The 12969-nt window shown below is 37.9% G+C and overlaps 2 protein-coding genes across 5 annotated transcripts in view; one reads left to right on the forward strand and one right to left on the reverse strand.

Moving 5' to 3' along the window:
- The window catches only part of LOC129745692 (60S ribosomal protein L9), a 285451-nt gene that overhangs the window by 52353 nt on the left and 220129 nt on the right, over positions 1-12969 (reverse strand). The window lies entirely within an intron of this gene.
- The window catches only part of LOC129745689 (uncharacterized), a 71475-nt gene continuing 68073 nt past the window's right edge, over positions 9568-12969 (forward strand). For all 4 annotated transcript variants that reach the window (XM_055738971.1, XM_055738967.1, XM_055738972.1 and 1 more), the window contains exon 1: positions 9568-9907. In XM_055738971.1, coding sequence (XP_055594946.1) covers positions 9898-9907 — 10 coding nt within the window. In that variant the 5' untranslated portion in view covers positions 9568-9897. The remainder of the gene's footprint in view (positions 9908-12969) is intronic.

Below are 12969 nucleotides of genomic sequence, written 5' to 3' on the forward strand. Positions count from 1 at the left end.
TGGAGTTTATTTATTGTTGTTTCAATACTTCTTGGCATCAAATTGTTCTTGTGCCTAGCTTCCTGTAAATTTCATGAACATTCGAAAACCCTTTTGAAAAAGACTTCAAGCCAAAACAAATTACCAAAAATTTGATCACTACTATTTAGCTGCCACGGATCTTTATTGATTCGCTAAGTAGGCGTCGGTTGAACGAGAATGGCATTTTTTCTCTGCTGCCAAAAATTTCAATTTGATAGTGAAAAAGTTTAAAATAACTGAAATAGTGAATTGTGGAAAAGTTTTAATCAAGCATATCATTCATTCTGCTGGAATTTTGTCGTCTGTTCACATCAGACAGAGATCGGATTTCCGGTTGTACCGAAGTTAACCATTAGCGGGAAAAGCATAAAAGCTAAGTGTTCTCTGTAAGTTTAATGAATCCCATTCTGAACTATTCTGAAATATTAGCATATTTTAATAACAGGATTTCAATTTCCTAAAGCATAGTCCACACTCGGCAACTTGAACTGCGATTTTGGTTGCTGAGACTTGTTTATGTTTACATCTTGGTTGCTGAAGGTCTTCCATACTTTTCGGGAGACTTGAGACGTGCATCTCATCAATTTTTTTTGGTTTATTTATGACACTTTTGATTTGATTTGATTTGAGCAACCGAATCCGCAGTCCAAGTTTCCATAGTGTGGACTAGCAATACAGTGAGCGAAATAAGAATAGCACCACTATGTGTTTTGCTTGTTAAAATATGAATGATTGAAAATTACGAAAATTTTCTTCCACAGATTGTTCTGAATTGCTTAACGGATAAATCAAACATAAGTTTACTTTTTTTGGACGTAGCAATTGGCGTTGAGGACCAAAAACGTGAAAAAGGGGTGCGAAATAAGAATAGAACCACTTGAGTTTTTCCAACAAAAACTAGATTAGTTTTAAAAATTTACTGTGTAAAAGTGAATAATAATGCTTCTACGAGTTATTTGAATAGATAACTGCATTTCAGGAGTTTTCCAGAATTCCAAAGGTTTTAAAATGGGGTTTTAACCCATTGTCCCATGTCCCCGGCAAGTTCGAATTCGTTTTTGCTGATAAGTTTGCAAAAAAGTGTTTGATCTGGCAAGGTATTTGCAGCTGCGGACGAAAAACTCCGGTTTTTGTGAAAAACAAGACCATGGACTCCGAAATGTACAAGGAGGAATGCCTGAAAAACTTTTTTTTTTCGTACATTAGATCTCACAAAGGACCAGTAAAATTTTGGCCAGATTTGGCAGGCTGCCACTACAGCAAAGAGGTACTACAGTGGTATCGGGCCAACGGGTGGATTTTGTCGAAAAGAACATCAACCCACCCAACTGCCCTCAATTCCGCCCTATCGAAAAATTTTGGGTAATTGTCAAGCAGAAGATGAAGAAGAATGGTAGGACGACTCTGGATGGAACAGAGATGAAGAGATTGTGGAACAAAATGGCCGCTGAGGTCTAGGATGAGTGGTACTCGACGAAAAGTTCGAAAATTCATCAAAACACTATCGGAATAATTTTTTTAATATTTTTCATTTAAAGTGCAATAAAAACCCTACATTTTAAGAACAAAACATTTTTAATTGCGTTAACATAGCTCAAAGATTCATCGTGATCCATGCTTTATGAATTTAAGTTACGAAAACGGCTTTTGAATTCATCTAGTAACGATTCTAGGTGAAGTACGTATTTACAAAATGATGCAGCTTCATTTGATCTTTTCAGTTCTTGACACATAGAGAAGTACACAAGGTTTTCTTTGGAAATTTGGTTGATCCAAAACCGTAACTTCGCTTGAAAGTTTTTAACATCATCACAAGCAGTTATATTTTTTTCTTTTCCTTGAAGTTTTAAGTTCAAATCTTGCAGGTGGCCAGTGAGATCAACGTCAAATGCCAAATCCTGAACCCAGTCGTCTGCTTGAAAATGTTCAACAGGTTTACCATTCATTTCCAAAAATAATATTATTTCCACTCGTGGCAAAAAAATCTTTTTAATATTTTGTGGCAGGAAAGCCAGCGTACTTCTGTGTAGTTGTACCTCGTGTATCAGCCAATACATGATGTGCGTAGCCACCCAATGCTATGCTATGCTCTGCTATGATACTAGCTGCCACGGATCTTCATTATCGTCGTAATCTGCTGGTTACAATAACGTCCGTGACCATCGTCATCATCATCATTGTCATCTCGATCAGCTCAGCATACTCAGCATTTTACCAGTAAAACACCATCGGATCAATCGCAATAATAATCGTGTGCTGCCAACTGTGCGACGTTTTCAATATCCATAAAAAATACACTCTGCTCACTGTTCACCCCCAACTTCCAGGAGTAACTGGCAGTTGTCCCAGGCCTATACGTACAAGGCGAAACGCGGCATTCCCAATACGTTCCGATAGGAATTTTATTTATTTTGCATGGCATTTATTATACATGTACGTTTTGTTTTTGTTCGATTCTATCAGCGGGGGATGAAAAAAAAGGAATAAAAAATGCCTGGCGAGTTGTTGTGGGTGACGAAGTTGTTTATTCAGATATGATTTTTCTCCTGGGGGTAAAACGGAACGGATGAACATTTTGAATCGAGGACATCCGGGCGGGCGGACGATACAAAGTAAGGGGACTTTTTTCCTCGCTGTGACCAAGTTCCGATGGTTCTTTTTTTATTTTCTTGACAGTTTTCGCTGCGGATCATCCAATTTCTTAATCTACGTAATGATATGGCAGTCACCCTCAATCGACCTCGTCCCATAAATAACTGTCACCCTTCTTTGGTTTTTTTGTCTTGACTTTTTACGTATTCTGCATTTGGGGTGGTGGTTGTGCTCGTATCGACGACGGCGGGCACACCGCATCACACTTGGCGCAACCAGCAGCGACAACACGTGGATAATTCCACGTTAGAGTGACAGTTCGAGTGTGTGTAGTGGAGACTCCCTGGAGACTACCTACATAAAATCGAACGACAATTGACGGGTTTGGTCAAGCTGTGTGGTTTTGGGGTATTTTTTTTCTGCGGGTGGGGGGTATGACTGACCAGAACTATAATTTAGAATTAGTGCAACACACAACAAGCAAACTAAAAATTTGAATGAAGAATAAAGTTCCTCATGAAAGCGCCTCCATTTACACTCGAACCTATAGAAAATTATCAGAAAAAAATCAGGTTCATCTGTTTAGTTATATGCAACGTAGGAAATTATGTGCAAATAAGACCCATGGAGACAATGAACTACATAGAATGACCATATCATAATATTTAAACAATAAATTGCGACGTAATTATTCCTAGCTGACATAAGCGATCAATAACTTCTGCTTAACTGCACCCGCTCATATGTAGATATCTATGGTAAGAATTGGTAAACGTGAAACGACTCATGTTTCGAACTCATTAATTTGCGCGTTCCTATCAGGTCGGTTTGGGAGCTTATTTCTTTCACCCCATGACTGCACTAAGTTGCAATAAATATTGAGATTCACCCATGGTAGCACGCTTTTCTCAAATTTATCAAACTCTGTGCTAAGCACGACTGAAATATGATATGGACTTGTCTTTATTCCATGCTAAATTTTATGCTAATCTTCGGTGTTTTTTTTGTTTTCTCCCCGGAAGAGGACGAGTGAGTAGCATCTACTTTTCTTAATAACGAATTCATTCATTCTGACAAACGAAAGTCTCGAGAAAATGCGTTTCCAATTTACGACGTGCTTATTTTTACAGGTTGTTGGCCACATGAGTTATCATGGTTTGTTTTGTGAGTTCAGTCAAATCGAAGAAACTGGAGGGGAAGCTATGAATCTGCAAGTTTAATCACAAATTTAGCCCCTAGTGTTCGGCTTCTCTCATGAATACGTACTTGTGTTTCCAGAAATGTTGATTATTGCTGTTCGCAGCGTTGCTAGAAATATGAAAAGCTTGTGTGTATGTTTGTATTTTTGTCTCGACTCTATTAGCAATTTGCCGCGGGGGTAATGAGCTTGCATGTATGAAAAATCTTTATCGGTCCGCCGAATCGTTTCCATTTCAAACGGCAGACGAAATTGGAAAAACCAAATGAAAAGCTCCGACATGCCAAATAAGAGTGTAGGGTAGAAGAATGTTACTTCGAATCTACATTCTGACTTAGTCGATTCGAATCTAGCTCATTCTAGAATCGAGTTCAAAATAGGTTCAAACTGCATCCGGCTACCCTCGGAACTATGTATGGTAAGAGGATGTTTGGCCTTGTTGTATCGTCGTAAGAAGCGCAAAATCAAGCGTCATAACGATAACAAACCGAAGCCAAAACTCAACCGAAAGATGAGGCAAATGAAGAAAACTATCGCATTCCCTCATCAATATAATATCACAAGCATGGAGAGCAGCAAATCCAATTACTGTAAATGGCACAAAAAGATAGAATAAATAGTTGTGACATTCTAAGTAGGAGAAAGTGAAGCGGGAGAGAGGAATAGAACCAATCAAATTTTTGTAGATTTGAGACGATGGTTGCTGTGGGTGACAAAGTCAAGCCATGTAAATCTCTGTTTTGTGGAATTTTCAATGTGGCCTGATTTCGAACAGACCGAGTTGAACCCCATGATATAATTTTTAACCATTCATAACAATGTAAATATTTCACTAATGATTCTGGATGATAAGTTCACAGATTTGTGTTTTTTTAAAATACTTGTACATTAAAACCCAGATCCTTGTCGAACCTCGACTGAAAAATTGGAGCATCTCAAATCTTCTAAACTAGACAAAATAAAATGTTTTAATGGTTGAAAAAAGTGCCTAAATTTAGGCCGGAACAATTTCCTTCTTTTATCACTTGGAGTTGAAACATCACGAAAGGGGAGAGAACAAAATAGAATCCAGATCGAGAAATAGATTTTTTTTCCTATTTCCTCAGGAGAACTAAAATCAATTTTTCGATCTCGATTCTATGTTGTTCTCTCCCCTTTCGTGATGTCATACAAGTGATAAAAGAAGGATTTCAAGTTGTTCCGGCCAAAATTTAGGTGGTGGATTTTTTTTTCTCCAAAAAACGATTTATTTTGGAAATATTCTCAAAAAGATTGTATCCATTTTTATACATCATTTGGAAGATAAAGATTAAATTTAGTCTAATTTTTATAGTTACACGCATGGAAAAGTTCGCTAGGGATCAGCTAGCTTAAAAATCTATATAATTGTCTACGCTTTTCTATGTCCAAACAATTTATGTAGAAAAGCGGAAACGCATCTTAAACTGGAAACTTAAAGTTCGATTTCGAGGAAGTTTGTCCCAGCCTTTCAGAATCGAAAGGAAACCTCGTTAATACTGTCTAATGAACTGTTAAGTCGGCCATGCTGAATATGCATCAGTGCATTCAGCAGCAGCATTAGCAGCAAACATCAAATTAATTTGCACCAACCAACGACTCTGTTTAACGGTTCATAATGAGAAATGTGGGAAAGTAAATTAAAGCTTCTTCCCATGATACTAATCATATATCAAGGAATATTTCAATAAGGTAGTGTCGAGAGCCAGTATTGGATTTTTTTGTGACGTCACAAAAACGAATGTATCGAAAAGTTATATGCGAATGGCAGAAATTTCAAAGAAAAACACGTTTAAGAACGAAAATGAATTCCAATTTCATTTTGATTGTGCTCTAATGCTCTATGTTACGAAATGTTTTGATCCTTTGAAGATTGCATTATGTTTTTTTTTCTCATTTAAATAATGAATGCAATGTCGTCTTGAAGCTAAAACGTGCAAAAACGAATAAAAAATTACCTTTAAAAAGGTCTAGTTGGTAGTTATTGAGTGTTCACGATTTGTCACGATTTTTATACAACCGGTTTATCTTATACAATTCTTATGTAGAACAATTAACATCAATTATGATTGTTAACTCGATTTACTAAAATGCCAATAAATAATTGTGGTTTTGTATAAAAGTTTGGTTTTTGATAACTTTTCTGTAATAAGCATCTTAAACTGCACTGAGTTGATCATTTTCAGGGAAGACTTTGAACTAATTTTAAGGTTTTGCAAATTTGAGTATGGAAAATCCACTATTTTTTTCGAACTTCGATGGTCTATTTTATATAAAAATTACTCAAAAATCCAACTTTTTTCGTACCGATCTTGAAGAGCAAGAATCTTTCTAGAATAATTTATTTTCAAAGTGGAAAATTTCCAGCACATTCTCCGAGCTATCAACAAAAAAGACAAATTTCATAGTAAATTAACAGATTTTTCGTGATTGTGACGTTGCAGTATGTACTAATACTAAAGCAGGGCTGTCTTGACACTACCTTCTTTAAATATTCCTTGATCATATCTAACATTCTTTCTTATTTTAACGTTTGGGTCATGTATCAGACAGAAGTGTCATAATAAGTGTCAACTTTGAAGTTGTTACAACAGCTTTGACACTACTCAGCCGGCCATGAAAGCAGTTGTCAATTCGATCCGGACTGCATTTTCTGTGTGCTTTCATCGCAGTTCTTCGCGTCATGGATTGTCAAAACCAGCCAATGGTAATATCAAGCCAGGATTCGAAACCTCCTGATGGACAAACAGTTACCGAAGAAGATAGTATCATTCCGATGCCACTGGCCAACGGAATCGAAACTATCCTACATCTGCAATGGGACAGTATGAAGTTTTCGTGCGGCAAGTTGAAACACCCAATTATGGTATCCAAGGAATTGTTTACTAGTTACCAATCGGTGCGTAAAACGAAAAAAGTTATTTTTGGCAAATTTTGGGTTATATTTGACGATGCTGTTCAGAATCCCAAATTGACCCCACTTTACCGTGTCTACACACCTAGCGATCGAGTGGAAATAGCTGGGGTAGTAAAACAAGCTGATCTTATTTATGAGCAGTTAGTTTTGTAAGGAAAAGTGAAATTTAAAGATCCTCGAGTTTCGCCAGTTGCTATATTGGAGTGTCAATAGCTCATGGAATCCTAATTAGTGAACGGATTGAAACAGCTTACACCATTCAAATCAATTTACGTAACATTACATTACTAGAAATTGAACGATTGCTGATTGCAGTGCGACTGTTTTCAACGAAATCCATGTTGTTTACCCGTTGCCAACGTTACGAACATTCGGCAAAATTTTGCAACAACCAGCCAAAGTGTAGCAAATGTGGCCTACTTCATGCACCTGATATGTGTACGTCCAAACTAAATACCTGTCTCCATTGTGAAGGAATCCATACCACATTAGCTGAATGTTCGGAATACAAAAAAAAAACGAGCTCGGGAAGAATGAGCTAAAATGTTACGGATATCTCAAAAAAGTTATGCGGAAATTGTGAAAAGCAGTCTCCCTGGAAAAGTATCAGCGAATTTGTGTAGTATTCTGAGTTCTGAGTGATTCATCTCACATGGACGAGAGTATTCCGCATCACAGCCAACAAACAACACCAACCCAACAGAAGGTCCGAAAACGAACAAATCCGATTTCTTCTCCTCCGAACAACGTTGCAGCCAAACCAGGGAAACTCGTACTCCACCATCAAATTTTTATCCTATATTTTTAAATATGGGGGACAACAATGAGCAGAAACAAATGCCACACGGCATTCAAATCTTTCTACGACGCAGAAGCCGACCCTCAAGAAGATGCCTCCACCGAAGCCGAAATCAACCGAGACCCACAAAGGCAAGCAAAGTGTAGCTAGTTTGATTGGGTTCCTTTCTATGGTCTTCAATCTAGATGCATATTAGATTGAAATGTTGCAGAAATTTAAAACCCTTTTGGAGTTCGTCGTCGCATACGTTTGAAGGTTGCATTCCATTGCCCTTAGCAAGTTCTTCGATTGATTTCCGGCATGCAATTACCAGTTTTGATCTAAAACTAGGAGCACTTAGTGATTTAATAGCTGCTTGACTATCTAAACAGAAATTTATGTTTTGTTTTAAAGTACATACACAGTAACATAAATAGCTCAGAATGAAAGACTGTACAATATCAACTGAAGTTGAGAATGTTCTATGCTCGAATCGTGAGAGTAAATTCCTGCACATGCACGGCCGTTTGTTAATGAACCTTCAGGGTCTCTAGTGCTGCAGTAGGATTTGTTGTGAATGATCAGGACATTCATAAAAGACCCATTCTTTGAAGGTGATTTGGTGATGTGCGAAGTGTTGCAACTGATTGTTTTTGCAACCACAGTAGGCCGAAACTGTGGAACAAATTTCGTGAATATGTTTGCGTTTGAGTCACAAGTTTTTATCGATTGCACTTCGGCATTATCCGAGTGCCATGTGTGCTTTTTTATTCAAAATTAGATATGATCTGATTAATTTAGTATGCAGACAACTTAGTTTCAGATCAGGTTTCTATCTAATGTATCCAGAGTTTTTCGTCCAGTAGATACTCCCGTTTGGTCAAAAACAGATTTCTCGCGAATTAGTAAACAGCAGAACATTCCTATCCACCGACTAAATACAATAAAGCTACTCAATAAGCACTGAGTGAATTAACCATTTTCGCATAAAATATCTTAAAATTTAAACATATAACTTCTCCGTTTTTTTGAATAAATTCCCACGCCTACTCCGTTTGACACACGCCACACAATTAGACGGGCTTGTCACTGAACCATAACCTAATGATGATGACGCCGATAGGCTCGAACAATTGTCGTTCGTACGTAATCCATCTGACACTTCCGGTCATGTGCTGCTACTGCTTTATGAATAATTATTCCGTAATGCGTTTGTACAGAATGCCAGTCAGGTAACTGAACCAAATTCAGCGCCCGCGTCGCGTTTAACAAAAAGCGAGGTCCCGTTTTGTCGTCTGTCATCGCTTTCCAGCAAACATGGTACCACCAGTCAAAAACAGTAGGTATTAAATTTCATGCATAAACAACGCGAAGGGTCGCGTGGCGTGCCTTACCTGCTTTTTACTTTGGGGTTGATTACAGAAAACATCGGCCAATTAACACGTCGTTAGCATGAAAGTTGAGTTTAGATTGGGCGGAAAATCGACTTTTTCCTGCAATATAAAAACAATAAAGTTTAATTGCGTTCGTTGTTATGTAAAGTAGGTATGAAATTGTTTGATTTGATAATTGAAAACATGGAACCTCTGTAGATGCTCATGTTGGACTGATAGTTTTGGTCAAGAAATTGCAATTATGAAAGGAATCTCCTAGCTGTTAATATTAAGTATTGTTATTTTATTTGTTTTCCCTACGGTTTGTAACTGATGAGAAAGTCATTTGAGTGCTAGAATCATCATTTATAAAAAAGTCAACCCCTTTCTGCGCAGAACGCGTTTTTTAGTAAAGAGTAGGTATGCTAAACATCAACTCATAGGGGATGGCCGGGCGATGTGGCCATTTTGATTTTCAGCAGTTGGCACCCCTGCCCTTCCGATATTGAAATCAGAGTAGGCGTACGGCAGTAACGATGGAAATGGGAAGGGTTGCTTCTTTTTTAGGTATTATACATAAAGGGGTTAAAAAATCTTTGTTACACAGAAGGGTTACCCTTTGAGCTGGGTGAGTCGAAGGGTTCAGTTCCGATTGGATGTTGGAAGCGATCGTATCTCGAGGTTTTTTTTGTTGTCCGACCGGAATTGAATTTTTTAAACGGGAAGTTTTAAAATGCAAATTGCGCATGATTGTCGTCTCGCTAAACGACAAGTTCCGTATTCGTTTTCGTTCGTGTTATGCAAAGTGATAGTCGGCAGGATGAAGGATTCGACAGTGAGACATCAGTTTGTTTTGGAAATTCAATGTTACGACAATCACTTGAACAGCTATGGATTACCTACTCTGCAATATACTGGATAACATTGGATACAATTGGATAGCATTGGATAACTCTGGATTACTGGATTTTGCATATTTGAATTGGATAACTTTACTGGAATGAACAAAGGTAATTATTTGAGTTTTTTAATTGTTTCTCTTGAAAAATTCTAAAGTGATTTGATAAGATTTTTCATTTCTTTATGTGACACGAGTTCCAAATAAGTTTCAAAATGAAACCAAGTTAATTTTCAGGTTTATTAAAAATAACATCGGTTTTAAATATGTCTTAAACGCTCATGTTTGGTTTTAACTTTCATTTAGAACCCTGTAAGTTCGTTTCGAGGTCGAAAAAAGGCTCTTAAGTAAACCCTTCTGAATAACTTATGATGCGAGTTTTGGTTAATTTTACATGTTTTGATTGGGAATGGTAAATATTCAACGAAAAATTGTCCTTTGCGTACTACCGAATCCTGCCTGTGTTCTACCAAGCTGAGTTCGATTACATTGTTAAGGGAATCTAAACATTTTAAAAAATCTAATTGACCTGTGCGTTTTTCGGAATATTTGTCACTTTCGGAAATTCGGAAGATTTTGTGAAATTAACAGCAAAAAAAAAACACAATCTAAACTTTTAATATCAAAGGTAGTCGTAAAGAATTTGAACAGCCATTACAGTTTTTTCCAAAAAGCGGACGTCACCCTCGGGCTTGATTGACAGCTGGATCGAATTCAGCAAAGCAGGCGAGCGACGAAACGTGCGCTAGGCTAGGTATTTGGCATGTTTGAGAAGGGTGGGTGGCTTAGCTTTGGCGAATGGAATTTTAAGAACAAACCCAAGTCGGTGTTGTGCCTTCCGAGATTTTTGTGTTTTGTAGTGGAAATTGTGCACACGCAACACTGAAAATTCCGCTCAAGTGGGCATTGTTGAGTGAAGCAAATCAAAGGAAGAGTCGTAATTAGAAAATTAGAAATGTGATCCCGACAGCAAAAATCCTGACAGAAAAAATCGGGAAAACTCATCGAGGGGGAGTTTTGATCCTTGTCGACAGAAAAAAAAGCGGCCGGAGCCTCCACTGGAGGGGATTTTTTAACGTTTTGCGTCCACTGCAAAAAGAGCACAATTTAGCTGGAGTTTATGTGTAGGATACCGGTGCTATTTTATACATGTGTCCAAGCGGAATTTCTAATAAGAAGAAATACGTTGAAAGAGAATCCACGTTAGTTAAATTTATTTTGCCTTGTCGTGTTGCTTTTTTTTTTCTTGTACAAGATCGCCACAATATTGTGTGTCCTTTCAGGAGAACGAGCGTATGCCGCCCCCCACTGCTAGCGTTCGTAAAACAAACCGTGTCGATTAAATCAAATATTTGAACAAAATTCTCTTCATTTTGCCCAATAATTTTTTAGGATTTGAAAACAAGATTGTGTCCACTTGCGATATCTTCAATTTTCAAGCTTACAATAAAAAAAAATGTATATAGTTTCCAGCAATTGTAATTTCTACGAAACTTCAGATATTTCCGCAGCAAATTCCGAATTTATTTGAGAAGCTCATAAATCGGGGGAGTCAAATTAACGCATCACTGAACAGTGGCGTTCAAGTTACTGGCATAAAAATAAATTTTAAGGCAAAACTGAAGAATTCAATACAATATTCGCTATTTTTCATAACAACTACATCATCATTCTGGAAATCTGTCAACCAATATGGCAGATGAGGTAACCTGCTATTTCGAAGAACATTGGTTTGTATATCAAATTTGAATGAAATATCTAAAATTATTCGCATTGTTTAAGGAGTCGGAGTAGGCGTTGATTGAAAAACGGACACAAAGTTTTTGCCTCCTGCCAAGAATGATCTTAAGTGAAACAGTGGAAAAACAGTTGAATTGGTAATTGTGGACTTTTTTAACACACTTAACACTGGTTCCTCCAACTGTTATTAGCCGTTGATCAAGTTCCAAATTAGGTTCGCTGGGTAAAAAAAACTTTCCCGGAATACTGTTTCCTGTTCCGGAAACCGGATCCATCGGAATGTAAACCAAAGATAGAAACACCAGTTCTCGAGGCGGACACATTCAACTCTAGGATTGACATTTTATTTGTTATTTCCTTTGATCCCGTTCATTTATGCTACAATTTTTTAATTTTTCAATCATACCAAGGCAGTGAAAACAGGAGAGGTTTAAATAAGCTAAATGAAAGATTCCCTTTTGATTGCTTTGACTCACCAGAAAAGAATTAAATACCTTTTTTTTAATAAAATCACTGTAAAATGTGAAACGAGCTTCGACACGCCCTAACATTCGCAATCCGCATCCAAGTGTTTCCGGGGCTCCGTTAACGAGCAAGTGCCTAAAGGACTCCTTCCCAGGAAACTCGTATGTGAATGTATGTATGTATCCAGATGTACAAACGTGTGTTGTGCTGGTGCTGCCGAGAGGATGCTAAAAGTTAAATGTGAAATTGAAATTGGAATAACGATGTCGACGAGCTGATAAGACCGGCAGGAGGAAAACACCGGGTAGGTATCCTGTAGGTACATACTGGAAAATGGAAACCCACGACACGATTGGTCGAGTCCTTTTTTTCGAATACAAGGACCCGGAATCTTAGGGCAGGAGTTGTGGTGCGGAACGACACGGAAACGTGTATTTGGATTGAAGATCCATTTCGAAAAGAGGCCATCGTCAGGATAAGAATGAGCCGAAATTGGGTCCGAAAATGGAAACGCTCAAATGAAAAACTCTTCAAATCAAATTGAAAGATTTCCATTCCACTTTTTTTTCTCGGGGATGGCATTTGAAATGAACGGAAAAGGAAAAAAGGTCCGCCGGAACTCCGCAGGTCCTCCTTCCGGTCATCATCTTCTAAAAGGCTCCATCCGGGCCTCCATCCATACTTGCAAGGGCGGGTGAAGAGGAAAGCATATTGATTCGACCGAGTCCAGGAACGAGATGGCTGTAGTTGACTTTTAGATGTTTCTACTTGATTTATTGTGTGTTTGGTGAAGTACGAAAACCCGGATGCTGATTTAGCTGCTGCCAGCTGGCTAAAAGCGGAACCCTAGAGTGGTGATGACGATCATTTGAGAGGCATTCGATTGGAATTTGAGTGACGGTGCTTTGAACGATGAAACTTGTATAAATTTAAGCAATTTTATCGAAACCAGAAAAAATGAAATGAAAC

This window comes from Uranotaenia lowii, chromosome 2 (assembly GCF_029784155.1).
Source record: "Uranotaenia lowii strain MFRU-FL chromosome 2, ASM2978415v1, whole genome shotgun sequence".
Lineage (NCBI taxonomy): Eukaryota > Metazoa > Arthropoda > Insecta > Diptera > Culicidae > Uranotaenia > Uranotaenia lowii.